The sequence below is a fragment of the Pelecanus crispus genome, chromosome 5 (assembly GCF_030463565.1).
Source record: "Pelecanus crispus isolate bPelCri1 chromosome 5, bPelCri1.pri, whole genome shotgun sequence".
Taxonomy (NCBI): domain Eukaryota; kingdom Metazoa; phylum Chordata; class Aves; order Pelecaniformes; family Pelecanidae; genus Pelecanus; species Pelecanus crispus.
In genome coordinates, this window is record NC_134647.1 from 74,468,132 (window position 1) to 74,494,367 (window position 26,236).

The following is a 26,236-nucleotide window of genomic DNA, read 5'->3' on the forward strand; positions in this document are numbered from 1 at the left end:
GGGGTTAAACCATGGCAGTCCTTTTTGGTGCCCAATGTGTGGCTCGAAGGGTTTGAGATAACGACAGGTTTGATTGGAATGTGCTAGATCAAATTTACAGCTGTTATTGCTGTTTAGCTATTAATTGACAGGCTGCTGTGCTTGCCATGGGGCTTGCTTGCCTTACTGTATATTAGAGTCTAGTGCTCGTTAGTGGCTGCTTTTTGCTTTTGCTGCTTGCTGTACTGCTGTACTGTTTACCATCTTACTCTGCTGTGCCTGGGAACATTTTGATAACAGCAATGGCCATGCGCCTGGGCTGTTAAATGAAACAGCTGGCTGCTGTTTCTGTGTTGTTGTACCAGACAGGCTGGGACTCCAGCGTGAACTTGAGTTGAAGGGACTGTGACCTGTGGATGAGTCCACGTGGGAGCAGGACACCCCAAAGCATCTGTGGCCATGAATATCTCTACATTGGAGCAGGTATGTCTCGAAGTGTGTGTGGCCATGGTTACAACTGTGCCGCACCAGGTATATCTCTGAAGGGATTGTGGTCCAAGGATAAGTCCACGGTGGAGAAGGTACACCTCGAAGCATCTGTGGCTGTGGATAAGTCCATGCTGCAGCAGGTACACCTTGAAGCATCAGTGGCTGTGCATGAGGTCATGCTGGAGCACCTCAAAGCATGGGGCCATGGATAAGCCCATGACAGAACAGGTACTCTCCTGGAGGGACTGCAGCCATGGGTAAGACCGTGTTGGAGCAGGTTTACTTCTGAAGGGACTGTGGCTGTGGGTAAAGCCACGCTGGAGCAGGAGTATCTCTGAAGGCATTGTGGCCCATGGAGAGGGCCACACTGGAACAGGTTCACCTCGAAGCATCTGTGGCTGTGGATAAGTCTATGCTGCAGCAGGTATACCCCTGGAGAGACTGTGGTTCATAGATAGGCTCCACTTGGAGCAGGTACACCCCTAAGGGATCACAGTCTGTGGATAAACCCAAGCTGGAGCAGGGGCAAGGGGAGGAGTTCATTGCAATGTTAAACCCAATGGTCTGGTCCAAAGGGGCCAGGGGTGGAGACTGTAATGGAAATACGTTTAAATTGTTGTAATCTGGGATTTGAGTTGCACGTTATGGGAATTACTACAGCAGGAACCACCTGAACCAATGAAGGACAAGCCTTAGAAGAAGCAGTGCAAGTGCAGCAGTGACCCGACCTGAGCTGCCTTTGGTGCCCAGTAACTCCACGCAACACACCACTTCTCCTGTCCTGAGTGACCACCGTAACAGATGGAGCCCAAACTCATGGACTAAATGAACTCTATGGACATTTTGTGGACATCTGTGGACATTTATGGACATTTTACAGACATTTCACAGGGTGGTCCACAGACTAAGGGAATGATATCTGATCTGATTCTCTCCCCCGTCCCACCGTGGGGGGAGTGGGCAAGAAGTGTGTGGGGCTTAGTTGCTGGCTGGGGTTAAATCATGACAGAGAGGAAGCTCTTTTACTTTAGGAGTATTTCAAAATATTTCCCTGAGATCGCACCCTCAGATGGTGCAGAACAAAAATGAAATTTTGTGCACCATGAAAATTTAAATAAACTTAAGATCTGACACTGCATACATAACCTGCAACTTGTTTGATTAAATTAAGTCTGCAGACAACAGCTAAAACTGCTTTGATTCAGTGGTAAAAATCACGTTTACTTCAGTGGGAGCAAGATTAGGCCTGATTTTGCCTCTCCAAGAAAAAAGCTATTCACTGTAAGAAATTATAGTTGAATCAATTATTCAACATTAAACTGCACATGAGACAAAGACTTTTGCTGTAGTATATATTCTCTATATTCACAGGCAGTGTTTTAAACAGTCAGTGGTTAATGAAGTTAAAATGGATATGTATTTCTATTGTCTTTTCTAAGTAAAAGATATCTACTGCTCTTAAAAAAAAATATTTTGTAGCTATTGGCAGAGGAAAAGTGAAATCATATTCTCCCCAAGCATAAATTATTTTCACATCTACTCACCACCAGAGCAGGTTTCTTCTAGCAATACCCATGAATGAACAAAAGCGGAACAGCTGTGTGCCAGCTTATGATTTGGCATTAGGAGTTCATTGTGCTTTTCTCTGTCATTATTTCCACAAACTCCACAGGTCTTTCCTCTCATCCATGAAGCAACGGTAACCTGTAAAATAGGATATCTTTGTAGTGAATACTGAAGTGTTGGTCTGTTACATTGCCAAAGTACGAAACAGAAAGAAAGTAGTAACCTTGAAAGTAAGCCCAATACCTTAAGGATCACACCATCAAAAGTCACTTTCTTCAGTCCATGCGCTGGAGCTTCCACGATAACTGTTGTTCCGTTTGTATAAATTTTGACATTGTCTGTAAAAAGATAGTGAATCATAAGGTGATCTGCTTAATTTGAAATCAATAGAGAAACTGAGTAGCACAAAATACACCATAATGCATTTTCCTTCACAATGATCATTCTGCTGCTACAGTTGGATTTTTTTTTTTTTTGTGGAGAGAGAGAGAGCAAAAATAGAAGAAATTATCTCTTTATTTATAAAAATATTATATTGCTGTTCCGTATAGTTGGAACTGACTTTTGTATCCAGTCTTCTAAGTCTCAAAATGATAATGACATTGGTGGTGCTCCAGCTAAATATCTGAACCAAAGCATCTAACTGTGACTATAATGAGCACTTTTTTTCTGAACAGTCACAAACCTGGACATACCATATAGATAAGAAAGGGCTTTACCTGTCAGTTATGCTGAGGGAAAGTAAGAGTGGATATACTATAGGAAACAGGAATGTAAGTCAATACAAATCTTAAGTGAAGTCTCTAGTTTTTCTTTGAATTAATCCCAGTTGTGTTTTCTTTACATTGAGATTTTTCTGTGGAATTTATAAAACCATCTTGAAGATAATTAGTTTCTGGGTCAGTCCTGGAAAAGTGGGTATCACAGCTTACCTTTTTCATACTCAGAAACTCCACTGTGTGATAGAACTGGTTCTTCATTGCATGCCACACGGAGAGATGAATTTGCAGCAGGACAGATTGTGATGTTCCTTCAGAAAAAGAAAAAAAAAAGAAGAAACTAGTGCTTAATTTAAAATGTGAAAAGTAGAGATAGTTGTGACCAAAGGTAGCAGAGAACCAATTTGAATATCTGAATTTTGAATGAATGAATGGGCTGTTTTCTTTCCAAAGTGCAAAATTCATTAGGATGTTGGGTTTTGAGATTCAACCTTTAAAGAAAAGACAGTGTGAGGACTTAATGAGCAGGTTATCAGATAATGGTGGTTGTGAAATTGAAGACAAGAGCAACTAAGCTAAAGAGTCTCAGATGAAGATTCCTTCTGGAAATCCCATCTTTCCCCAAATATCTGAGTGCAAGCCAGTTTGACCTAGGAGTTAGACATCTCCCATCCCCAGACTAACTCCCTGAAACTTTATACCTAATTCCTGAGCCCTCTAAACCACACTTACGCTGAGGTTGTATTTATGTGAACCTGTCTTGAGAAAGATTGAGGATCAGCCTTTCTTGTAGTAATGATGAATTTTGGGTGTTCAGTACAGTCTTGGGCCACTATCAGGTTGCAGCTTTTATTGAAAGAATATGTACGGCTCATGTGATCGAATGTCTTGAAATCTCCCTCGCTGACTTCACACGTGGCTGCAAAACAAAACCAGAAAAGAAATGGCAGATGGCATGCATGCTGCTGCAAAGTATTGAAGGCCACCTCTGTCAGATTGAACTACCCAGCAAACAGGAAAGAAACTTCAACATCTCCTTGGCAGAAGCTTTTAATGCTGCCAGAATCTGTAAGGACAGGATAGCACTCCAGGATAGCTACCAGATATAGACTATATTAGTGTTGATTTTGATTATGTGCTAAACACAAAACGCAAGCTAGCAGGGACTAAAATGTACCAAATTCTTGAGAAACTAAAGATAGTAACCATGCTAAAAAGTAGTTCACATTTCCCACAGAAGTACTAGGCACCAACGAGCTAAGACTCACATGACTACTTTTTGAAGTAAATAAACAGGATAGAAAATACATGATCTGTGTTGTACCCATTATCTGATGCCTCTCAATGCAGAGATGGCACCTTCTTAGAAGGGGCAAAAGACAACTTCTAGGACTTGCCCACAGGAGTGATTCCTGAACTCTAAATATTCACATCAGTTTGAAGTCTCTTCATTCACCTGCCACCAAATGTGCTTTTAAGTAGAAGGAATGAGCTATTGAGAAAGCAGGGTTAGAGCTGCTATGCTTCCCTGTAAAACCACTACAAGGAAAGGCAAGGCCCAGTCACGGCAGAGAACAGATCTACAAACATTGCTTATTCATGAGACAAGCATATAAGTAATATTTACATTGATCTTCTTGTGCTATTTGCGAAGCTATTTCAGGAAATAAATTCCAGGCAGTGATATCTCGAGTCTCGTAAGTTGGAGATGGGCCTAAGGGCAGAGTGAATGGCATTCGGAGTGCCTGATAGTAAAGTGTTACCTGAAAAAGCAGAAATGAAAATACATTAAAAGAAATTGAACCATATTGCTCATGATATGACTGCAAACAAAAAAAAGACTCTTATCTTGAAAAAAAAAAAAAGTCTTGAAGATGCATTTTGAATTGCAGTTGTGTTAGTCTCTCCAGGATGCACCCAAACCTTAAGCTTTTGTGAGGAATCATTGTCTTCTCTTTTAGTCAGACTTCTTGATTTTTTGAGAAATTGTTAAGGACATTGGAAAGTAACCAACATAGATGAAGTTTAAATGATAATTAAGAGACTTCTTAAAAAATAACGTAACAAGTTAAGTGACTGAGTAAGTCAATGGATATGTCTGGAAAAGTGAACAGCATACAGGCTGAAAACTGGTGTGATGAACATTGGGGTAAGATCCCTCACTGTAGCTACAAATTACATTTACCAAGAGAATCAAATTAATGCCTAGTGTGTCTACTTCTTCATTATCATATATTAAAGATCCTGCAATACTGAAGCACCATGGAGGGTTAAAGACACACTAATTTCTCTGTGTATGAGTAGCTAGCTGTTATTAATTTGCTGGAGATCCATAGGGGAAATTTTTCAAAGCGGTGCATAGGGATTTGGTGGACAAGGACCAATTAATCAGTGGGATTCTGCTGATCCAGCCTGTGCAAACTGCTCTGAGAGTGTAACTAACTGCTCCAGTTTGGTTAAGGCAGAGCTGTATTTGTGGCTGTCATAATGGACCTGTCTCATCAAGCATGGTGCTTGATGTGGGACTTGAGTGCCAACGCGGATAGATGCTGTACATGGTTGCAATGGAGTGCAAGGTGTTCTCAAGGCCTCCATTATCTGCTCTGAGCTCCCTATACATCCCACAGAACTAGTTGCATTGGGTAAAATGAATAAAGGTGTGAGTGAAGAGCAGTCATACTTGAGACAATTTGGGCCTAACTGCTGTTCTCACCATGGAAATAACGTATTTGACTACAGAGTCTGATTTTCAACTTATTGCTACATTGCACCAAAGCAGCACAAAATCAAGAGTACTCTTGTATGTATTTCAAGACCCATGTAATGTAGTCAGGTATATAGCAGCTTCTCTGAAACGGAATGTTTTGCTTTTTTTTCTTTACATTAAGTATCAAAATGTTATTAGTTGAAAATCCATTCAAGGTAAGGAAAAGGAAAATAAAAACTGACACGTACCCCAGGAGCTTTAATTACTGTATCAATTGTTCGTGGAGATGTTGCAGCTGCCCTTACAATAAATTCATGAGATGGATTTCTCTGATGTGCTTCTGAGAAGCCCAACACGAGTGCTGCACCAGGAACGTATTGCATGAATCTAGAGATAAATAAGATGTGACAAACTCAGGTACATGAGCAAAAGCAGACATGGGAAGATGAGGACTACTGGCAGTTCTGAAAAATCAGGGAAACAATGGAAGAACTGAAAAGTCAAGGAAATAATACTTTGGGTCAAATTAAATGGTTGATTTTATACAGAGGAAACACATTGGGTTTATTTTGCTTATTTTAACTGGGTATTTTTTGAGACTGGATAGAACAACATTTCAAAATAAGGCATTTTGAACTGAAATATCAAATCATTTCATATGGAAAATGAAATTAAGCGTGTCAAGTTTTCAAATATTTGGGGCATATCTTTTAATAGGAAACGTGGAGAAAGTAGAATACATTCACAAAATACTTTTGTGCCATTGAACCTGTGTTTTCCATTAAAAAAAAAAACCCAAATATATTTCGGTTGAAAAATTTCATCCAATTCTTTCAGTGTTTTTATAAAGGCAACTAGCGTAAGAAAGGCAAAATAACAACTTAGGAAAGAACAAATTACATACACTGTGCTTGTCTTTTTTATCCAGGAGGGAAGGTTTCCCCATTGCACCTTCAGCTGCACAGCTGGCTTCCTTGCCAGTTGGCCTGTGGTAGCCACGGCTGCTATCCTGTAGTCCCGGCACTCCTTGCCCCATCTCAGTCTGGCCTTTACAAACAGGGAAACAGTCACCCAAATTTCAGAAAAGAGTCACAGAACCACCCTTGACTGTTTCAAAATGCAAGTTTTTCTTCTTTCCCAAAACTTCATATTGATCCTTAATATTTCCAAGTCCTTCTTTTGCTCTAAATAGGCTCACAGAGAAATTTTGACTACATTCCAAAAAATCTGAGGCATAGTAGAAAAAGAGTTTGCTAGGTTGCGCAGAACTACATGTACATGTTCCTGTCTCAGAGCAGTCCCTGAAACATCAGGTTTGCCATAATTTCCTGAGATTTCCTTAGACTCGGTAACTTCAAAATCAATGTGTGTTTTTTTCTAGAAGACAACTGCACTATAATTTCTATTAAACCTCCCTGATATCTCTTGATTTGAACCCCACCCCACCTTTTTCAATACTGAAATATCATGCTGAATTTGCTAATTGCAGCTGTGAAAAACAGAGGTTTTTAAATTGTTACGCAAAGACCTCTTGCTTTAAAAGGCATGTGAGAAGCACAGCACAGGAAGACATGAAAAAAAGAAAAGGAAAGACCTGTTCCTTCATTTATGGTGCTCTCTCAGGCATCAACACACTACCCAACTTTACTTTTTCCATCTTTTCATATAAATCCTAAGAAATACAACATTTCAAAATCCTGAGAAATACAACATTTCAAATGCATTTGAGTTACGAGTCTTCTGAAATGAACTATATAGAGAAAAACAGCCAGATTCCCAGACAATCAAAGTGACAGTAGAGCAAGTAATAACGTAGTAGTAATAGTAATGAGGCAGTCAATTTTTCAAACATTTTTTATACTTCTACTGGTCATATTGTAATGTATCTTGAAAGTCAGTATCTTTTTTTGCCAGATTTTGAAGTGGCTGATTTTTTAATTTTTTTTATTTTTTATTCAAAAGAATGGCAAAAGATAGGAACATTTTCTGAAATTTTACAGACTTTGTGAAACATTTCAAAATATGTATGCTTTTCCTGTTTGGTTCTCCTAATCAGCAGGTGCTCTGTGCTTATTTAAAAAACCTCTGGGCTTTTTAGATGTCTCGCTGAGCGAAGCTGCCTGTGTGCTTACCTGTGCTTTCAGAGGCAGTATTACAGCATCAGCACATGCTTTCCAATTGGTTTCAGCCAGCTGAACCACAACTAGTTGCACATCAACTTTGGCAGCGTCAGAACGAACATATGTTGTAGCTTGATAACCTTGATTTCTGTTGTCACTCCTTACTGCCTGTGCCACAATCGTAATGCCAGGTGGAATTACGTCTCCCAGGAAGTTGCGCTGAAAAACAACCCCCAACCATCTGTGCTTAAGTATTTCTGTGTATTCACTGGAAAGCCTACAGTCCAGTTTATGTGTGCTGATAGGAGGAAGCAGCCCTTGTCCTTCATCAGTTTAGTCTGTGGTACGTATTTCTATCTCCCCAATATTTAAGTATAAATTTGGTTGGAATCTTGATTATTTAATTTCCACCAGGAATTGTCAAAGTTGTGATTGTTTTGATGCAGGTCCAAGACTCTTCCAAACTATCTTTATGCACTCAGTAACATTTTGTGCATTATTTTAATATTTCAAATAGCTGCCTACAATACATACTAGATATCTTCATAGCAGTATACACATTCACAACATATTTTGCCATACCACATATTTTACCATACTACAGCTCCTTCAAGCTGATTATTTTGAAATCCTTCTTAGTAGCAGAGTTCCCACAGACGTTGCCTGTATTTGCAGAGTTACTTGTTCTATTATTATGTAGATACCTTTACTTAGTACAATTATAGGATACTAAGTGTGTAATAAAGATGATCTGTGCTTAATGGGACTTCACATTTACCAATCAGTAATGACCATGGAAAGTCTGATTTTAGTTATACTCTGCATACACTCATGACCTCAGGTCTACATCTAAAAATAATTAGGCACACAAGTTAAAAAAAATCTTTAAATAAAACCTATTTATTTCCTCCCCATTTTTACCTTAATGCAATTTATTTTGCATTTGGGCTTTCATGGGAAAAAGAAAATTCTTTCCCCTTTACCTTACAACCCCATTCCCTTCAATTTTTATAATTTCCAAATCCAGGCTTTCACATGCTGCAAACACCTTTAGAAATGAATGAAAACTTACTCAAGAAACCAGCAAAGAAAACCCTAAAGCCAAGGAAATTTGGAAAAATGTTTTCATGGAGGGAAAATATCTGAACGGATTTTGACTTTCCATTTACAAACTTGACTTGCAGTGTACTTCCTGAGCCTAAGCCCCTCAGCTGGTTGGAGTGCCACCACGTCTACAGTTCCTGCTCAGCAGCCAGCAAAGCCCGGCTGCTCGTTTGTACCACACAGAGAGTAGTAGTACCTCGTGCGTCAGGCTGGAACCATGGCTGTGGTGAGTGCTGACTCCTCTGCTCACGTGGCTCCTCCTTGAGCTGTGGCCGGCGCTTCCTCCATGGCGGTGGCTGCTGCTGCTGCTGCTGCTGCTGCTGGTGCCTCTCGGGCGACTGCTCCTGCTGCTGCTGTCACTGCTGCTGCTGTTGCTGTGGCTGCTTCCCGACTCGGAGGAAGATGACGATGAGCTGCTTGATGTCTTTCGATCTGGATGCTATTAAACAAAAATAGGTTGAAAAGCTACGGCATGGCCTCTAGTTTTACAGTGTAGGCATCAAAATCAGAGCTATCAGCATCCCTTTTGAGGTAACAGACAGACTTAGACATATCTAGAGTGTTATTTTTATTATCATGCAGACATGAAATATGTTGGATAGGAACGTGCCTCAGATTCACCTGCACCTCTCTGCTGATGGGAAGGCCATGTAGACAGTGATTGCAAATGGCAACATCCCATTGTCCAGGTCTAATGTTAGGGAAAATAAAAACTGACACTTAATAAGTGGTAAAACATATCCATATTTTTTAGAAATAAAAAAGAGATTACAATTTAATTAAAAACACTGTAATTCATCTTCTTCTTTCATAAGCAGGATACATAATAACTTTACAGGTAACACCTACAAAGGCACTACACCATCATCCTTCTAATACATACATAAAATACCTCTGTGCAATAATGCATACTGAACCTGATTTCTGATACAATCCACATACATGATGATTTCACCATGACTGCCTAAAAACTGCGGACACAGCTATTCCTATTGGAAGATCCTGGTCTTTGTTAACTTAGCTTTGGCTGCATTGTACAGCATCTAGCCCAAAGGTGTCCTGGCCAAAATTTGAGGATTGCAAGTGCTGCAACAACAGAAGGATGTAGTGTAATAGTTGGTATTTTAGTAATAAATATGCTTATTTTGGCCATTGTCAATGTTGATATTGGACAGTATACAATGCACAAGTGAAATAAACCAAACAAAGCCCTTCCGTAATATGCTTGATCATATCAACTGTAGCCACCATGGGAATGTGCAGTTGAATTAGGGACCTACCCAATGGATGTGAGCAGACCTGAAACGGAGCCGGTATACTTTTGGAAGGTGATATTCCTGCAAAATTCCAAAAGGGTTGTTATCTACAGTTCAGTAAGGATCACCTCCTAGCAGAAGTCAAAGCATTAGAAAATTTTACCCATTCTGTAGAAATGTCGTAACTCTTGTGACTGTTAAATTGGGACTTGACACGTTTCGGCTCATCTTGTCTGTCATATTTGCTGTGGCGAGGGGAAACACCAACGCTTTCACTGCTGCTGCTGATGCCACTGCTGGTGCTTCTGCTGCTACTGCTGCTACTCTGTGTTTTAGCCTTCTGCTCACGGACACTTCTCTCTCCTTCAGCAGCGCTGGCGTGTGGAAATGATGTGGTCTTGGACTGCTTCTTAGCCTTATGCTTTATACCAGATGCTTTGCTACTGCTACTGCTGCTGTTGCTGCTACCTATACTGCTACTGCTGCTGCCTTTGCTGCTGCTACTATTGCTTCTGCTGCTGCTGCTGCCCTTGCTGCTGCTACTCCTGCTTTTGCTGCTACTACTGCTACTACTACTGCTGCCCTTGCTGCTGCTACTGCTGCTGCTGCTCTTGCTACTGCTACTGCTTTTGCTACTGCTACTACTGCTTTTGCTGCTACTGCTGCTGTTACTACTACTGCTTTTGCTACTACTACTACTGCTGCTTTTGCTGCTACTGCTGCTGCTTTTGCTGCTACTACTACCACTACTACTGCTACTGCTGCTACTACTACTGCTTTTGCTGCTGCTACTGCTACTGCTGCTGCTACCACTACTGCTGCTGGTGCTACTGCTGCTGTCCCCAAACGGGTAAAATTTCTTTCCTTTGGCTCTGGACTGTTTTGTTTTCAGATTTATCTGGGTGCCTCCGCGTGATGCTCTGTTGTCAGAGTCGCTGCTGGAGGGGCTGCTTGTTGTACTCTTGGCCCTTCCACTGGTGCTGCTGGCACTGGACGATGAGCTTCTGGATTTTCTTGTCCCCTAGTCAAATGGTACCATTGGAAAAACAAAATTATTTTTCTGTGTTCCTGCAGAAGGCTGTAAGTAAAATCAGATACAGAGAGCTATGAGTCTCTCTGCTGCCTTAGAAGACAAAACGTATGCCTGAGAGTATTCTTGCAATACATCACAATAAGGCAAATTCATTATAATGTGTTAAACCCACACATAAGTAGACCAATACCCTTTTGTGATAATGAACATGTGTAGAAATTGTTGATCATACAAATACATGTAACTAATGTTGGTAATGACAGTGCTGTAGCTGTGACTATCTCAGGGCAAGTTGTGTAGGTAGGTGTCATACCTTTTTGCTACAGTTGCAGCAGCTGGAAAGAACAGACTACCTTTTGGGCACACAATAGCTATTCTATGTCTTACAAGAGATTTTCAGAAAAACCTACAAAACCAACCCGCTCTTTCTAATGTTCTTCACCTGCAGAAGAGATGAATGCAAACAAAAGACCTGCAGAAAGACTTGTGTACCCCAAAGCCTGTCTTTATTCTCCAGTTTTTATATACTGTTTAAACAAAGGAGGCTACTTAGTAAAAGAACTGTAAATAACTAAGCTTTGTGTAACGTCTCCCACAAATCTAGAAGTGAATTTTTACAGCAGTACCTGGTCATTAGTATCATCAAGGATTTTCTTCACTCTTTTAATTGCTTCTTTGCCGGAAGATACTTGTGCCTCTGGATCTTCAAATGTTACTAAACGTACCATTTTTGTAGGAGCTTGGTCTCCTGCTTGAATTGTGACTTGTACTTTTTCAATAGGTGCCTCTGTGTAAACTGAAATGGCATGACAATTCATATTACATATTACATATAGCAATGGAATAAAAGACTAAGCCAATTTTTACTATAATTTATTTAGCCATTCTTCCCCAAATGAAAATATGAATGTTCGTGGATTATTTTCAGTATTGAGCAACTTTGTTAAAAAATTTCTGTAATAGCTAAAGCACATACTGACAATAACCAAATTTTAAAATATTGGCATGATACTAGGTTCTTTTTCAAGTAAACAAAGAGAATGATCAGCAGATTTAAGTCAAGTGAATTGGACTGCTTAACTACATAACACTATGGGATAGCGAATTAGGCATCAGAGACGAACTGAGGCCCAACTCTTCAATTGTAAAGAACGGCCCAATGGTTAGGCCATTAGTTTGATACTTAGGAGACCTAGATTCAGTGGCCTGCTGTGCTTTTACTTCTTATGATCATGGATTAAGACATTAAGGACTAGATCCTGGCAGGGTTAATCCATAATTCCCTTTAAGAGCCTGGGTTTTTAGAGTGTAGCTACAGGACACTGCATCAGATCTGTTGCCCATGTCCAATTGCTCTGTGCTTGCATCCCAAATCCAATGATTCAGGATGCATCAGACACGCTCTGCAGGCAGAGATCAGCTCTGTTTGACGCTGGCCATGCTGAGTGGCATTGCTGGGAGAGCTGGGAAATCGCTGCTCAGACGAATGGGGGAGAAATGGCTTCCTGCTACAAGTGTAGTCCATTGCCAATACTGGCAGGACTAGTAGGTCTAATGGTAGTTTTAGTAGTACTTAAGATACAAAAGAGATATATGTACATACAAATATTTATGTGTGTATACATGCACCCCTACCCACCCACCTGTTACTTTCTTCTTTTGTACATAGTTGTATTTACCTGGCTTGAAGCTTATTCTAAGGGCGTGCTCTCCAACTAGGTAATAAAGAGGCACATTTTTGATAAATGCTGCATGTACGCTTTTCCTCTCAATGCACACTTGAAACCCAAATGTACTTGCATTGGAACATATGGACTGAACAAATGGCTCTTTTCGGGAAGAAGAGTGTCCAAAGGAAAAGGAATTTCCCAATGAAACATCTTCTGCAGACTGTCTGTCCTATTAGATAATACACATGTCAAGATAAAATGGACAACAGTAAGAGGAATACTTGCATGTTATGAGTCCTGTTTCAGTAACAGTTACATGTATTCTGTAGGAGGAATTAACCAGTTTATCTGAAGTAGCAAGAACGTGACATAGGACAACTTGGTTTTCAATTGGACAGAATTATCAACTGAATGGCTTGATTAGACTATCTAGTGTAAAAAGAGCTTCAGGCCGTAAGAATGGAAAATTATATCACAAATTAATTCTAAGTATTTAATTTTGTTTTCCTGGAGTATTAGACAGTGTTAACAGGTTCTTGATAAATCCAAGTGTGCTCTAGACTGACTAGAGTTCTTGCCTTTCATTTATGATTGGGTCAAACAACAGAACCTTCATCTATGTCCATGAAAATTCTGTCTCAGTTGAGGTCTGACATGAATGTGAGACTATATCAACTAGATGGTCAAAGCACATCAGACATTAGAAATTTCCATTCAAAACTATGTATTTTACATGTACTAAGCAATGCTTGCAGAAGAACAAATTACAATTAATTAAAATTAGAATCAAATCCATGAAATGAAAACTATGATTTCCTGGAGCAACGAAGCAAATAGCTAAAGACACATAATCATAAGCTTTCATTTCACATGTAATACAGGTTTGCAATTAATTTTTTACTCATTTTATCATGTCTCAAAAGATCCCAAACTTGTATGAAGCCCACTGAAAAACTGGAATTTTAATGCTAGTAATTTCTTTCCAAGGGAAATTCTAATTATACTGGGAAATGCTTGAGTTAGTACTATTTTCAGTTGCTGTTCATTTAAGAATAACTGAGTTTTCAGGAAGGGCAGCACAGATGCACAAAACAGAAGAACTTTCTTGTTCCAGGATATTGGAAACTGCTCTCACTGACAGTATGTTTGCCTATTGACTTCTCCATATGAAAGTGCTGTACTTATCGTCTGTTCATCTCTTATTTTATCTGAAAACCCTTCAGAGTTGCAGGACAATAATTAAACCAGAACAGGACAGTGTATTCGTCACCTGTCAGTCTTTCACTGAATGAATTGTCACGGTAATGCCCTTCACGACGCTGCCCATCACAGAAAGCTTGTACTGGCTTTTACAAAAAACTGTAGCTCAGGAAGTCATTTGACTTGACACACAAACTGCCATCCATCCTTGAATCAGGATGTTCATAAGCATTAAATTTGGCTTTACAAGTTGAGCAATGGAGCGTCTTGCGGAACATTCCTGGCTGCCCCAGGAATGTGATGCTTGCATAATGGTTGCAAAGTATTTTAAAGATTGTGGGCCTATCCTGTAGATGGCAGTGTAAAATTAATTACCAAAGAAAATGCTTTTGCTTTTGAAAAAGTGTTGCAAGTCTGATGTATTACACTCCAAATTTTAAAACAATGTTACTATACGGCTATTTGTGTTATTAGATGGAACCTGACTTATTTTGAGCAAAGCAGCATTGGTCAGAGATGAATTGTACATTTTCCTATGGATAAAAGAAATGGTCTCCCACTGATTAAAAACCCCAGAAAGAATAGTCGGACACTACATCATTTACCCTGATGTTATCAGTCTCGCCCGATGCAGAATCTGAATCGAAGGACATCTTCATTATGTCAGGCACTGTTTCAGGCAGAAGAACTGGAGTCATCTTACTAGCAGCCAAATCCCCAATATTTCGTGTAAAAGCAAATGCCTTAGACCTGCAGAATAAACATTAGAGGAAACCTGTATCAATAAAGTACTGCTGAGGAAAAGACCTGAATAACGCCTTGTAGCACGTACTCAGCAACAAGTATCATACCTTGCAAATTGCTTTATAGATATTTACAGCATCGTCCCTGTTAGTTGTATTTTCAAGGACTGCTAAAAGTGAATAAAGACATGGACCAATCTCAGGGGCAGATAGCTCAGTTAGGCTTTTAGAATCATGTGTACAGGTTAAAAGCATTGCAGTTGATGGGATCTCCGTATGCTTAACACTTTGAAGAACAGCCCACTCAGAAGCCTCGCTGTGGATTACATTACTAAATTTTTGAGTCTCCTATTTTGATCTTCTGGACTTCTAAATTTTTTTAAACTCATCTTCTGTGTGTTCACTGCTAAACTTAGTTCTCTTTTCCTTTGACATTATATTTGGGAAAACACTGCCATAACTTCAAAAAACAACCTGGGGACTGATGGCTACTGAATGTTGTTTCCTGTGCAAATTTTGTTAAAGCAGAATTAGAGAAAGGAGCCTGAAATCATCAAAGTAAGTGTCTCCAGCTTGATCTAAATTCACTGGTACTCATGGCTTGGCCATGGCTTGCCAAGACATCACAGAGATGTGTAAGAAGTTTAAGAGCCTATTTACGTAAATGTGTTCAGTACATTGTTTCCAGTGTTGTGGACTCTAGGAGTCAGGATCCAGGATGTGTTATAAGGTGCAGCTTGAGACCTGAGATGCTCACAGCTAAATATCCTGACCCCCTGGCTCCATACCCCACGATCTTCATGGAAGTTGTTACAGTGCTGTGATAACTATGAGTTTTGTTTTGGGTCAAACATCTTGAATACTGAACACTTTTGAGAGGTGAAAACCTATTTCACTCAGCTATTAACATTGTGCTAACTCTACCTTATTAGCTGTTTATCAGCACTAACATCCAGCTCAAAATTCCCCACATGCTGTTTCTCAAGTATAAAGTTGATCTGCATGCCCTGAGGCTTTTGTGGTCTGCCAATGGAGGTGGCCTTTGTGACAGTGAATGGAAAGATAGTCTGCAAAATGGTCTCTATTTTAATATGGTCCACACTGTACTAGCCTGAGCAATTCCAATCTAACCTTTTTGAAAGATGAATTTGTATTCATTTGATAGCCCTCTCTTCCTCTTGAAGGCTCCTACCGTGCTGTGTGCACTGTAAAGCACACAATTGCACTTCATGTGGAACACCTTAATAAAATGTGTGTCACCTGTGGGCTTTGTTTTCTTTTCCATCTCTCTTTTTTTAGATAAGGATATGACAGCAACGCTCCACGCTGGGTGATAGGAGAACCTTGAAGAATGGAATCTGAAATAAAATATTCTCCCTAACAAGCTGAGGGGATAAAAGAAAATACAAATCAACTTGCATTTCAGATGGCTCATCTAGGTAAAGGGACAAAAAGGGAAATGGCTTTTATTTTAATCCCATTCAATAATTCAAATGACCACTGAACTGCAGGCTGGGTCTCCAAGCAGAAAGTCCTGGGGTTTCTTTTCCAATTTTTTTTAGTATTTTTTATGCCAATAGTCTACTCCTGCCACCTAATGAAAGTGGAGGATCGATTCCTCCCTGTTGAGCACAGAGAGCCGACAAATGTAGCTGCATCACAGGTGACACATGTCAATGTCTGCAGAATCACACGGCACAGTAAAAATAGGCTACAAGAGCCAGCTCTGGTGCTTTAACAAGAAAAACAGTCACAAAGAAGGCCTAAAGCTATGGTATGAAAGAATCTGTTCTCTCTGATCCCACACAAGGGAGAAAAAATAAAAGGGAGATTTTCCAATATGTATTAGTGCATTTTCTGGATGAGAGAAGAAGCTGTGCTATAGTATAAGCCAAATTCACTGCAGGGGTAAGGGGACAAGCAATTCAGCTGTGTTGGGCCCACTGATGTGTGGCCTTACATACATCCCTAACATGGGGACAGAAGAGCTCAATGTCTGTTTAAAACAAAGAAAATCAACGAAAAACTATTTTCCCAGCTTTTAAAGCACAACATGACACCATATCTAAATAAATGAGAAGCAAGAGACAATCTTCCAACCAGATCTTTAGCTCTTTCCATTGTGGTGAAACAAAAATTTCTGCCTGTCCTACGCATCATCCTTCTGACCTTGGTGCAAAGATGTTATCAAAACAGAGACTTGGAGCACCAGTCATTTCCCTTCTCTGCCCCCAAACACACCATGCTGCCTTGTGGGCTCACAGCATATGCTGGCTCTTCTGCATTTTTTGTTACACATGCTGTATACATGTTGTATACAGTGTTGTAATTTCATAATTCATCTTATAAACAACATGCCCATGTGAAGCAATTTCTGCTTATCCTACAGTTAAAACAAGCAAAAAGCCCTGTGATAAAAGCTCTATTCAAGATTATTTATATACTTCAGTAGCCTGTCATTATGAATATGTGGTATATTTGCAAAGTACATTCTCTGGCAACTCTCCATATTTATACTTTAATCACAGAGCTCTAATTTTTCCCTGAAATTTATTTGATTTTTACTTCTTCCTGTAAATTTTGTTTAAACGTATGTTTAAGTAGCCATCTGTAGTATACCAAATAATTATGTTAAAAGAGCCTTAAAAAATAACTATTATTTTTAATTAAATTTAACTTTGATAGGACTGAATTGAAACACATGCTATATATTCTCGCCATGGTATGATTAATTATTTTGCTCTGATTTTTGCTATAAAGAAAGTTGAGTCCGTAATGTGCTGATTTGTCTTGGGAATGCAATCTCTCTATCACCCAAGTTTTCATTAGTTTTTTTCTTTAGATTCTGCGATTGCTCACCTGAGTTTCTCTTTGGCTCCTGCAAATTTATATAAATCCCACAGCTGTGACAGGTTATAACCTGTACGATGTGTAGGATATAACAGAACTTAATGCTATTGAAGACTGTTTGCTACCTGCGCCTGGGTGTGAGAGATGAAGGGGAAAACAATGTCACATACTGACTACCTTTAACAACATGGTACTATAGAAAGTAACCCACTGACCATCAAGACAAAGTGCCCAATACTAAAATATTTTGAACAGAGCTCACAAACAAATGAAAAAGCGACAGCTTTCTAGAATCATTTCTTTAAATGGGGAATTTAAAGCTAACAAGGGAAGGTGTCAGAATATCTCTAAAATATTGAATTTAGTAGGGTTTTTTATTCTTTGGTGGATCTATGCAAAAGGAAGAGAAAGTCTATGTTAAACTAAAATTTTTGACTCATTCTTTATAAAATATGTATGTATCCTTTCTCCCTCTACCATGCCTGCTCTCTTCATTCCTTTAAGATTTTACTTTGCTTGGTCTTTGACCTCCTCAGTGGTGTGGTTCTATGCTACATTCTCTAGTTATTGCTCTGCCTTCACTTGTACTCATTGCTGTTTCATTGCTCTGTGTGATTTCCACTGACCATTTGTTTTGTAACTGTGAACGGGAATGCTTTTTGGAGAAAAATTGATGGTGCTAAAAGTTAGCTAGTGAGTATTAGCTTTCTCATATACTTGGCATTATAGAGCTATTTCCAACTGACTACTTCACTTTATAAATGATAATGCTGCAGCGTCTAGAGCAGGGCTTGGGCTGGAACTCATGGACCTCTCCACTGTAATCCCCTGCCTCTAATACTGACTTGCTTTATGCTTTCTGGCAATGCATTTAACCTTTTTTGTGTCTGATTTGGTTTCCCCTTCAGTCAGAGGAAGATATTTTTTATTTTGCTTTGCAGGGCAGATCCTTCTGCTAACGTTTGTAGCTCTGCTTGAGGATCTAAAGTCCGTATCATGTCTAATATTCTCATTTCAGTTCAGCATCCTCATTGAGTTCATTAATATCTGCCTCACCCTCTCCAACTGTGAGAGCTAGTGAGAGTAGGTGCCTGCCTGCTGTCCCTCATGACCTGGGGAGCAGACTGTCCCGGTCTTCACAAGAAACTGAACAAAACTTTTGGGCTGTGATGTCCCAGCAGCTTACACACAGCTAAGTGATGCTTTATGAACTGCTGAAACCCTCCCTCCCCTGCACAGAGAACCTGATTACAATCACATTTGATGGAGTGGAGGAATCATCTTAGGGAGGAGGATATGATCTCAAATGCCTACTAGGATGGTCTGTGACCATTGAAGGGCAAGGGAGAATAATGATTAGCCTAACTGGTGGCTAAACTGAGGAGACCTGCAGAGCTTCTCTGGGCCAGCAGCCATGAATGCTAATTGCAGCTGGATCAAGCAACTGAGCTCTTTTGTTACGGCTGTATTCCTAGAGCAGAAACTTGTTAACATTTCTGTGGATTGTATAATAGCTGATTTCTGTTGTCAGTGATGCTTTTCCCTCTGTGATGAATTTTCAGCTTGTCTTTCTCAGTATTTTTTCATGTGTGTGTGTGAAGGTTTTCTAAGCTTTGGTCTACTGCTTTGATTCCTTGGACATACTCTTTCTGTTTCCTCCCTCTCTTTGTGCTTGTATTTCCATCTGTTTTCATTTGTTTGGCATCTGGCTACAACAGTTTTCCAGAGTGTATTGTAATTGCATGCACTGATAATAAATCAAGTAGACCTAACAGGCAAGAAAACCAAATGGCAGCCACAGGGAAACAAGGTAAAAACACAAGAAACACCAAATCCTCTATGCTTCAAGGCATCAAATGCAAATATATATGGGTTATCTGTTATAACTGATAGGATTCAGCTGGCTTATATCTTACCTAGTGTCTCTGGTCCAAATATATGTATTGGGATAGAAATTTTATGCCATTTGTGTTTCAAATAGCTTATGGGTCTCAACAACTGAGAAATGGCCCTAAAGAGGATTTTCAGGTGAAGACCGCAGGAAATAACACATATTTTCAAGCAAAGCTTTGGTACCTGTCACTTCATTTAAAATAAATAAACTACACCAATCATTGCCAGTTACCCAAGCTGTCAGTCAAGAGAAGATCCCTAAGCAAAAGTTCTGTTTTATTTGGAAAGACTTGCATTGCTACATAGGAAGATAATAAGTGCTATTTCTTACCTTACAGTAATTATGTTAGTCTCATCTTTACATGGTGGAATTTCAATTTTGATATTTTTTTCCTTCATATTGGCAGTGGCAACAACATTCACAGGTACATGAGCATTCATTTTGGTGTGTGCTTCCAGCCCTGCCTGGACCATGTGTGTGTTGATCCCCATTACAAAGGTCATCTCCTTAGCCAAGCTGAAAAGGTAGAATGAGGGTAAAATTATGTTCAGACAGCAAACAGATGTTGAATTTTTATGGCCTCTGTCACTTGGAGATATAATTCTTTTATTTTATACTAAATATTTACCTTAGACTCGTTTTGGATCGCAGCCTAATGTTGGCATTTAGTAACTCAGTCAATCTGAAATCAGACTTTGGAGAAGGTGTAATCTGTGCTTGAACTATTACAAAGAAAGCAAAAAAAGCATTTGAAATCCTCCCCCCACAATCCTGACAAGCATGTTTGTATTGCTCAAGTTTTGAAATACATTACCATTTCCTGCCACTTTTGTGACAGAAGAGTAATAGAAGCTGGTCTCCATTGGGAACCCAGTGCAGGTGGGCACAATACGACGGATCTCAGAGGACAGTAAAGCCTTTGTCCACTGCCTCCCTACACCACTTTGAAGGCTACTGATTATTCTCCTTATCGAAGGGATTTTTTCGTCAGGTCCATACCATGCCTGCAATTACAGAGTTCAACTTGTCTAAATAAGCAGAACTTGAATATCATGATCCATGCCATTAACTGTGCCTCAGGGGAAAGTCTGCCAGCAACGATTATAGCTAAGCCTGATCAAAGCTTGACCTTATTTGCCTTGATTAATACTAAAGACAAAAACCCTCTTGAATTAAAAAGTTAAAAAAAGGGAGAGAATGTGTGAAAGAAACAGTGTTTTAAAGCTTTTTATGCTTGGATGGTGGTGTTTTTGAAATGATACCTGCAATGCATTTTGAATGGCATTTTTATCAAGTCCACCAAAGAACAACTCTTGACCAAACATCTTCAAGTAGCCGGATGCAAAAGGTTTGTCACTGGAGAATGCCTTCCAGTCAGAGAGCTGCATGAGAAGAGGAAGAAAATCTGATTCTTCATAACATTTGGGGAAGCAATACCTTAGAGACTTTCTTTTCCTGGAGAATTTACCGTTTTCAGGATTTCCTTGAAGTCATAGTCAGTCTCCCAGCTCCTGTCAGGAGAGTAACGTTTAGCAAACATCTCCTGCAGTCCTTCAACCATTATTCCCACCTGTGGGAAGAAGTAAAGTGTAAATGCTAGTTGGATGATGGTCGTAAGATGCAATGAGAGGGCAAACTGTGGGTAGACCCAATTACCTCCAAGGGATCACCCACTCTTCCAAGGAAATATGTCCGCAGCTGGGACATTGCCATCGTTGGAATTAAGCTGCCTGCATTATTCAATACCAAATATTTAGCTGCCAGTCCACTCATAAGGACCTCTGAAGAGAAATAGTTGGTAAAACACAGCACAGTTAGTTTTTAAAGCCACATTGTGCAGATTGTATCAATTTACTAATTGCATAATTCAACTGATACAGCATGATATGAGAAAGGCCAGAAAACCCAGCTATAAAACGGATGTTATAAACCAGTCATAAACAGAATATTCTGCATTTTTGAACTATTAATGGGCAAAATTACAAGCCCCCTGCTCATTACATGGTGGTTATGCTATTTTTCCAATTGCTTCTGCTATATCATTTACATCCGGTCAGATTCTGTAACGTCAGCTTATGAAATGTTTTTAAGAGACATCATTTAGGGCAACTTAACAAAGGGAATCAGAAATGAAACCAGATTTGCCATCCTTTGCTAATCGTGTACAGAAAGTAATAGAGATGTCCTGCAAGGACAGATGGTGAGGTGTAGATTTGTCTCTCAAATGACTCAGAGGCAATTTAATACATCTAGTTCCAAATGCTTTAACTCCTGACATGAAATGCACTAATTGCTAAGTAATTGTTAACTATTGAGTGAACTTTGAGCAAACATAATTTGTGTCTATTTATTTTCTCTACTTTAAATTTATCACCTATAATGTTCTTAGATACAGATAATCAGCACAGAGCACAGTCATGTATTCTTCCTGATCTTGGCACAGGTCTGTATAGTCCTGTTTTCTGAGTTAAAGTAATCCCAAGGCTTTTCTAAGTTTCCTTAGCTTTCAAGAGGAAGAAGTCTGACATGGTATGTAGGCATCCCTGTTGTGCTTCCTTTCCTCCAGCACTCCTCTCTCTTCTCTTCCTACACTAGTTGGAAGACAGGGAAGTATTTCAGGAGTCCCTATGTTAAATTTCTGCTATCCTCATGTTAGACATAGGCACCATACACTGATTAAATCCCAGCACTACCAGAAATCAGCTTTGGAAATCCAGTACAGCCAGGATAATTGCAGAGCCCTTGAAGATCCAGACCAATAATTTCAGTAGCTGTACAGAAATTATTGATGAATTGTAGGAAATATATTTTCAAACATTACGAGAGGGAGTGAGTCTTTGACCTCTTTCCAGAAGAAGAGTGCCTAAATTCTCATAAATTATTTAGCCAAAAGTTAAAGAAAAGATTATTGCTTGGTTCACAAATGTGGGGCTTTACGAATACTCATGTCCATACTACTTCTCTAGAGCTACCCTCTGTCTTTCAGATAACATGTCACTTGTGAGTCAACACTTTCCCATTCTCTTCTGAACCCATGCATGCAGACAGGGGTCTAGATGGTCCTGTACCCTCATTTACTCCTCACACTAAATTGTTTCCTATCAGATTGCTGGAACTAATTTTGGTTTCTAATTTCTCAGGACAGATTCCAACTTTTCATGTATTTGAGAAACAGTCTGTTGGAAAACAAATCCACTTAGTCTACTAAATCTGTATGAACTGGCATTTCACTACATCACCTTCACTGTTTTGCTGTATGAAGTTCTTGTGCTACCCAAAGTGCTAGGCACTATCTACATACAACATACGTGGTCCAGTAACAGCTCCTACAATCAAAATACAGGTATGTATGCCACCCCATTGATGGCAGAGGAATCAGTGGAGAACCATTGGCAGACAGCAAGGAGAGATGACAAAAGCTCACTTTTTAATGCTGATCTTGTAGAAAATAAAAAGCAAAGTGATGCCACACTGGGACATTACTAATAAGCTGACTTGAGACTTGAAATGTGAAGACTAGTTTTTCTCTGAATTAGCTTAGCCAGAACACTCCTAGCTGTTATGTGGACTGGACACTAGAATGAGGTGTGGTACTTTTAGTGAATGTGTTAAGGCTCTTTTTTTGTGTTCTAACCCATGAAAACTGTTAGTTGAAAAAAACTCATGGTACTTAGTGATACTTAAGAAGTGTTGCTCATAAATGACTAAATGATTATACAGAATTCATTGATTTGAAGAGAGCAGGGATATTTTCTATACTTCAGGCATTACATAGCACTAATTCTCTAAGAAAATATTTACCAATGAAAAATCCTCCTGACACAGTCAGATGATACACTGTAGCCACTTCACTGTGAGAGTGTGATGGCACCTACATATATCTGACTAAATGTCTTGCCCCAAGGAAGAGGGAAAGAAAAATAGGTGATCAAAGAAAGCAGTCTTTGGTACCTATGAATATTAGTACACTTATTTAATTATATGAATCTGTGCATACTGAGAGTCAGATTCTGTCAGTCCTCACACTGAGCAGAACCTGGGTCATCCCTTTGATTTCAGTAGCAGTGTGTAGAGCATGAAGCAATATTTGTGGTGGCCATGTGTGACAGATTCTACATTAGAGATAGATTCAGCTGACATTATTGCCTGTCATTAAAAATTCAGCATCTAGCACCACAATGATCTGTGATGCTGAGGGCACATTTTTGTTTTTAGCAAGGAAATAAGTACTGCATTACAGCCGTCACTATGGTAACTCCTCCAGAATGGACTCACTGAAACACATTTCACCTGTGGCTAGTGGTGACAAATCAAATCAGAAAGCTGGAGGATGGATCCTCCTCCCACACCAGTGTAATAGAGGATTGACTTCATTTAGCTAACTGAGTATCCAAGTCTAAGATTAGCATGTGTGAGAAAAGGATCTTGTTCCTTATTCTTCAGGATGAGAGGTTTAAATATTACATATGCATGGTAACCAAATTTCTGACACTGGTCTTCACCAAAAAGTAACAGCAATTCACTGATGTGCTGCATTTCCAGGTTACAGCCAGAACAAAGTAATCCATTTCATATAGCTCTCTGCCATCTACCTTCATGTGTACTTCACCCTTCTTTCTCACTGTATGAAAATTCAGGTAGCTTCACTTTAAATGCAAAAATAAGAGGAGAAAATGAGTACCTAAAACTAGAAACACCTATCTGCTTATTACTGGAAAATTTATCTCTCCCTGAATGCATTTTAAATGGTACAAAAGTTGACACAGTGCACATTAGTGACTGCATTTCTTTGGGCACTCTCTGTCTCCATCTCTGAGGCAGCAAGCAAGTGTATCGTATATTAATGTGGTTGTTGTGGTATGTATTGTATTTATTTTTATTACAGAGCAGATTAAATGGTTATGTAAAAACCATGAAACAGGGGCAGGGCAACAATAAGATCTACACAAGTCTTTCAAACCACTCCCCCCTCCAAAAAGAAAGCAAAAGTACTTGTACGCTTAGCACTGTATATTTCAGATGTTTCAGAGTCTCTTTTTCTATTGATTACTTTGAAAAGAATCTTTACATGTACCAGTGAATAACAAAAGTGTTAAAACCATCCAAGTCCTCCTAGATAAACAGCATGTGTAAGGACACTGTGTTTGTAGATATAATCTCCCTAGTCTGCCAGCTACATATGCCAAATCACTGAGGCTGTCATGCTCATTTACATAGGGGAGTTGCTTAAAAAAACCTCTACTGAGAAAAATAACATACATGGAAAATAGAGATAGCTACAATTTGGCTCAGCAAGAGCTAATCTGGTCCTCCCCACTCCAACTACATTTTTATGTGCAACTCCCACTGATGTAACTGGTCACCCTGCAGATCCCATGTGTGGATCTGCTCATTTCAGTAAAGAATCCTGGTAGGAAGGTGCAAAAAAAAAAAAAAAAATCTTTAGACAATAAGCCTGAGTTAGCTGCTCATGGGTGCAATGAATTGTCACATCTGAGTGTTTTGAGTTTGCTGTTTCACTGGGCACTACTTGCTGGGGTGAAGAGTATTTAGCATCACATTTGAATTCAGCAAGAGTTGTAGGTGTTCAGCACCATCAGAAATTAATCCACTTCAGCAGTAATTTAGGTCCCTTCTGTTTGTTTGGTGCTGAACAATGGTATGAAATTGTTAAGCACCACTGAGACTATAGCATTTGATACAGGAGCATGTGCCTCACTGGCTAATGAAAATGAAGGGTTAGAACCCCACAAGCCCTCTGGTAATTTCATGCTGGCAGTGTACAATGCAAACCACACAGGGACCTAAACACTCTCCAAACAGAGAGCCTGAGGTTTTTTTGGGTTGGTTTTTTTTTTTTTTTTTCATGGAACATAGGAGAATATGGACCAACAACACACAGTGAACCAGCTGGCTAGGAGAATTGGGTTCTCATACTGTACGATTTTTTTCACACATTGACCTGTACATATTTCTCTACAAAATCTTCTGAATCTTACCTTTAAACATACTGAAGCGGAAAACCTTGCTGAATTGATATCCAGATCTGTCGAATTTGGGACTTAATACTCTGATAGCCATTCTGCAGGCAGAAGCCCTGAAAAAATTCAGTGAGCACATTAACACATCAACTAGTTTGCAACAAGTTTTTCGTCTAGGGAAGGGATCCAGATTTTCCTTACATCACTTGAAGATCTGGAGCTGTGCTTCTACCCAGGGCCCTCAGGTGAGAGTAGATGAAACTTGCCACTTGCATGCTAGGTTCCTTCAGCACAGCATCAGCTAATGTCATCAGTATTGGAAGACCTGGCTTGGTTTCAAGCAAAACCACTGCAGCTAGCATTCGGACCCGAGGATGAATTTTGTGATTCAGGAAAATCTCAGTGGTAATAGCCTGGACCTGAAAATAATAGATACATTCAAATTTACAGTATGTTTGAACATTTTTCTAATAATGGTTCATCACCAGTGGATGATCTCTTCACCACTAGTGCAGTAAAAATTTGTATTATTTAATTATTATGGCAATAGTGTTTCTGGTTTCATAGTCTGAGGGCTGGAAGGGGCATTATGGAAATGTAGTCTGACTTCTTACACAATCAAAGCCCAGGAACTTTGCTGGATAACTTCTACATCGAATATATTATCCCTTTTTTAGCTGTAGCAAAATATATCTGTAGCATAACCACTCTAGGTAGAAGAGATTTCATGGATCCATCACACACCTGAGAAGTGGTTTCAGTGATCACTCATCTCTACCCATAAAGGTATGCCTTATTTCTAATTATTCGATGTCCTGGAGCCCTTTCTGCTAGAATAAAAACAGGTTTACTGCCAGAAATCTCTATGTCATGTAGGCAGTTTAAAACTGAAAGTTTATGCAACAAATGTAATTTCTACAGTACT

At 39.5% G+C, this 26,236-nt stretch overlaps 1 protein-coding gene across 1 annotated transcript in view; it reads right to left on the reverse strand.

Moving 5' to 3' along the window:
* LOC104037286 (vitellogenin-1-like) overlaps nt 1–26,236 on the reverse strand; it is a 45,332-nt gene that overhangs the window by 4,540 nt on the left and 14,556 nt on the right. Inside the window, exons 12-34 of the mRNA XM_075711394.1 lie at nt 25,513–25,730; nt 25,330–25,427; nt 20,987–21,111; nt 20,799–20,900; nt 20,593–20,712; nt 20,145–20,334; nt 19,959–20,052; nt 19,661–19,846; nt 14,449–14,593; nt 12,653–12,872; nt 11,600–11,769; nt 10,451–10,961; nt 10,104–10,408; nt 9,965–10,021; nt 8,881–9,123; nt 7,593–7,799; nt 6,365–6,507; nt 5,709–5,847; nt 4,381–4,516; nt 3,486–3,672; nt 2,967–3,064; nt 2,278–2,372; nt 2,013–2,172 (exon numbers count right to left, since the gene is read on the reverse strand). Of these exons, the coding sequence (XP_075567509.1) occupies nt 2,013–2,172; nt 2,278–2,372; nt 2,967–3,064; nt 3,486–3,672; nt 4,381–4,516; nt 5,709–5,847; nt 6,365–6,507; nt 7,593–7,799; nt 8,881–9,123; nt 9,965–10,021; nt 10,104–10,408; nt 10,451–10,961; nt 11,600–11,769; nt 12,653–12,872; nt 14,449–14,593; nt 19,661–19,846; nt 19,959–20,052; nt 20,145–20,334; nt 20,593–20,712; nt 20,799–20,900; nt 20,987–21,111; nt 25,330–25,427; nt 25,513–25,730 (3,949 nt within the window). The remainder of the gene's footprint in view (nt 1–2,012; nt 2,173–2,277; nt 2,373–2,966; nt 3,065–3,485; nt 3,673–4,380; nt 4,517–5,708; nt 5,848–6,364; nt 6,508–7,592; nt 7,800–8,880; nt 9,124–9,964; nt 10,022–10,103; nt 10,409–10,450; nt 10,962–11,599; nt 11,770–12,652; nt 12,873–14,448; nt 14,594–19,660; nt 19,847–19,958; nt 20,053–20,144; nt 20,335–20,592; nt 20,713–20,798; nt 20,901–20,986; nt 21,112–25,329; nt 25,428–25,512; nt 25,731–26,236) is intronic.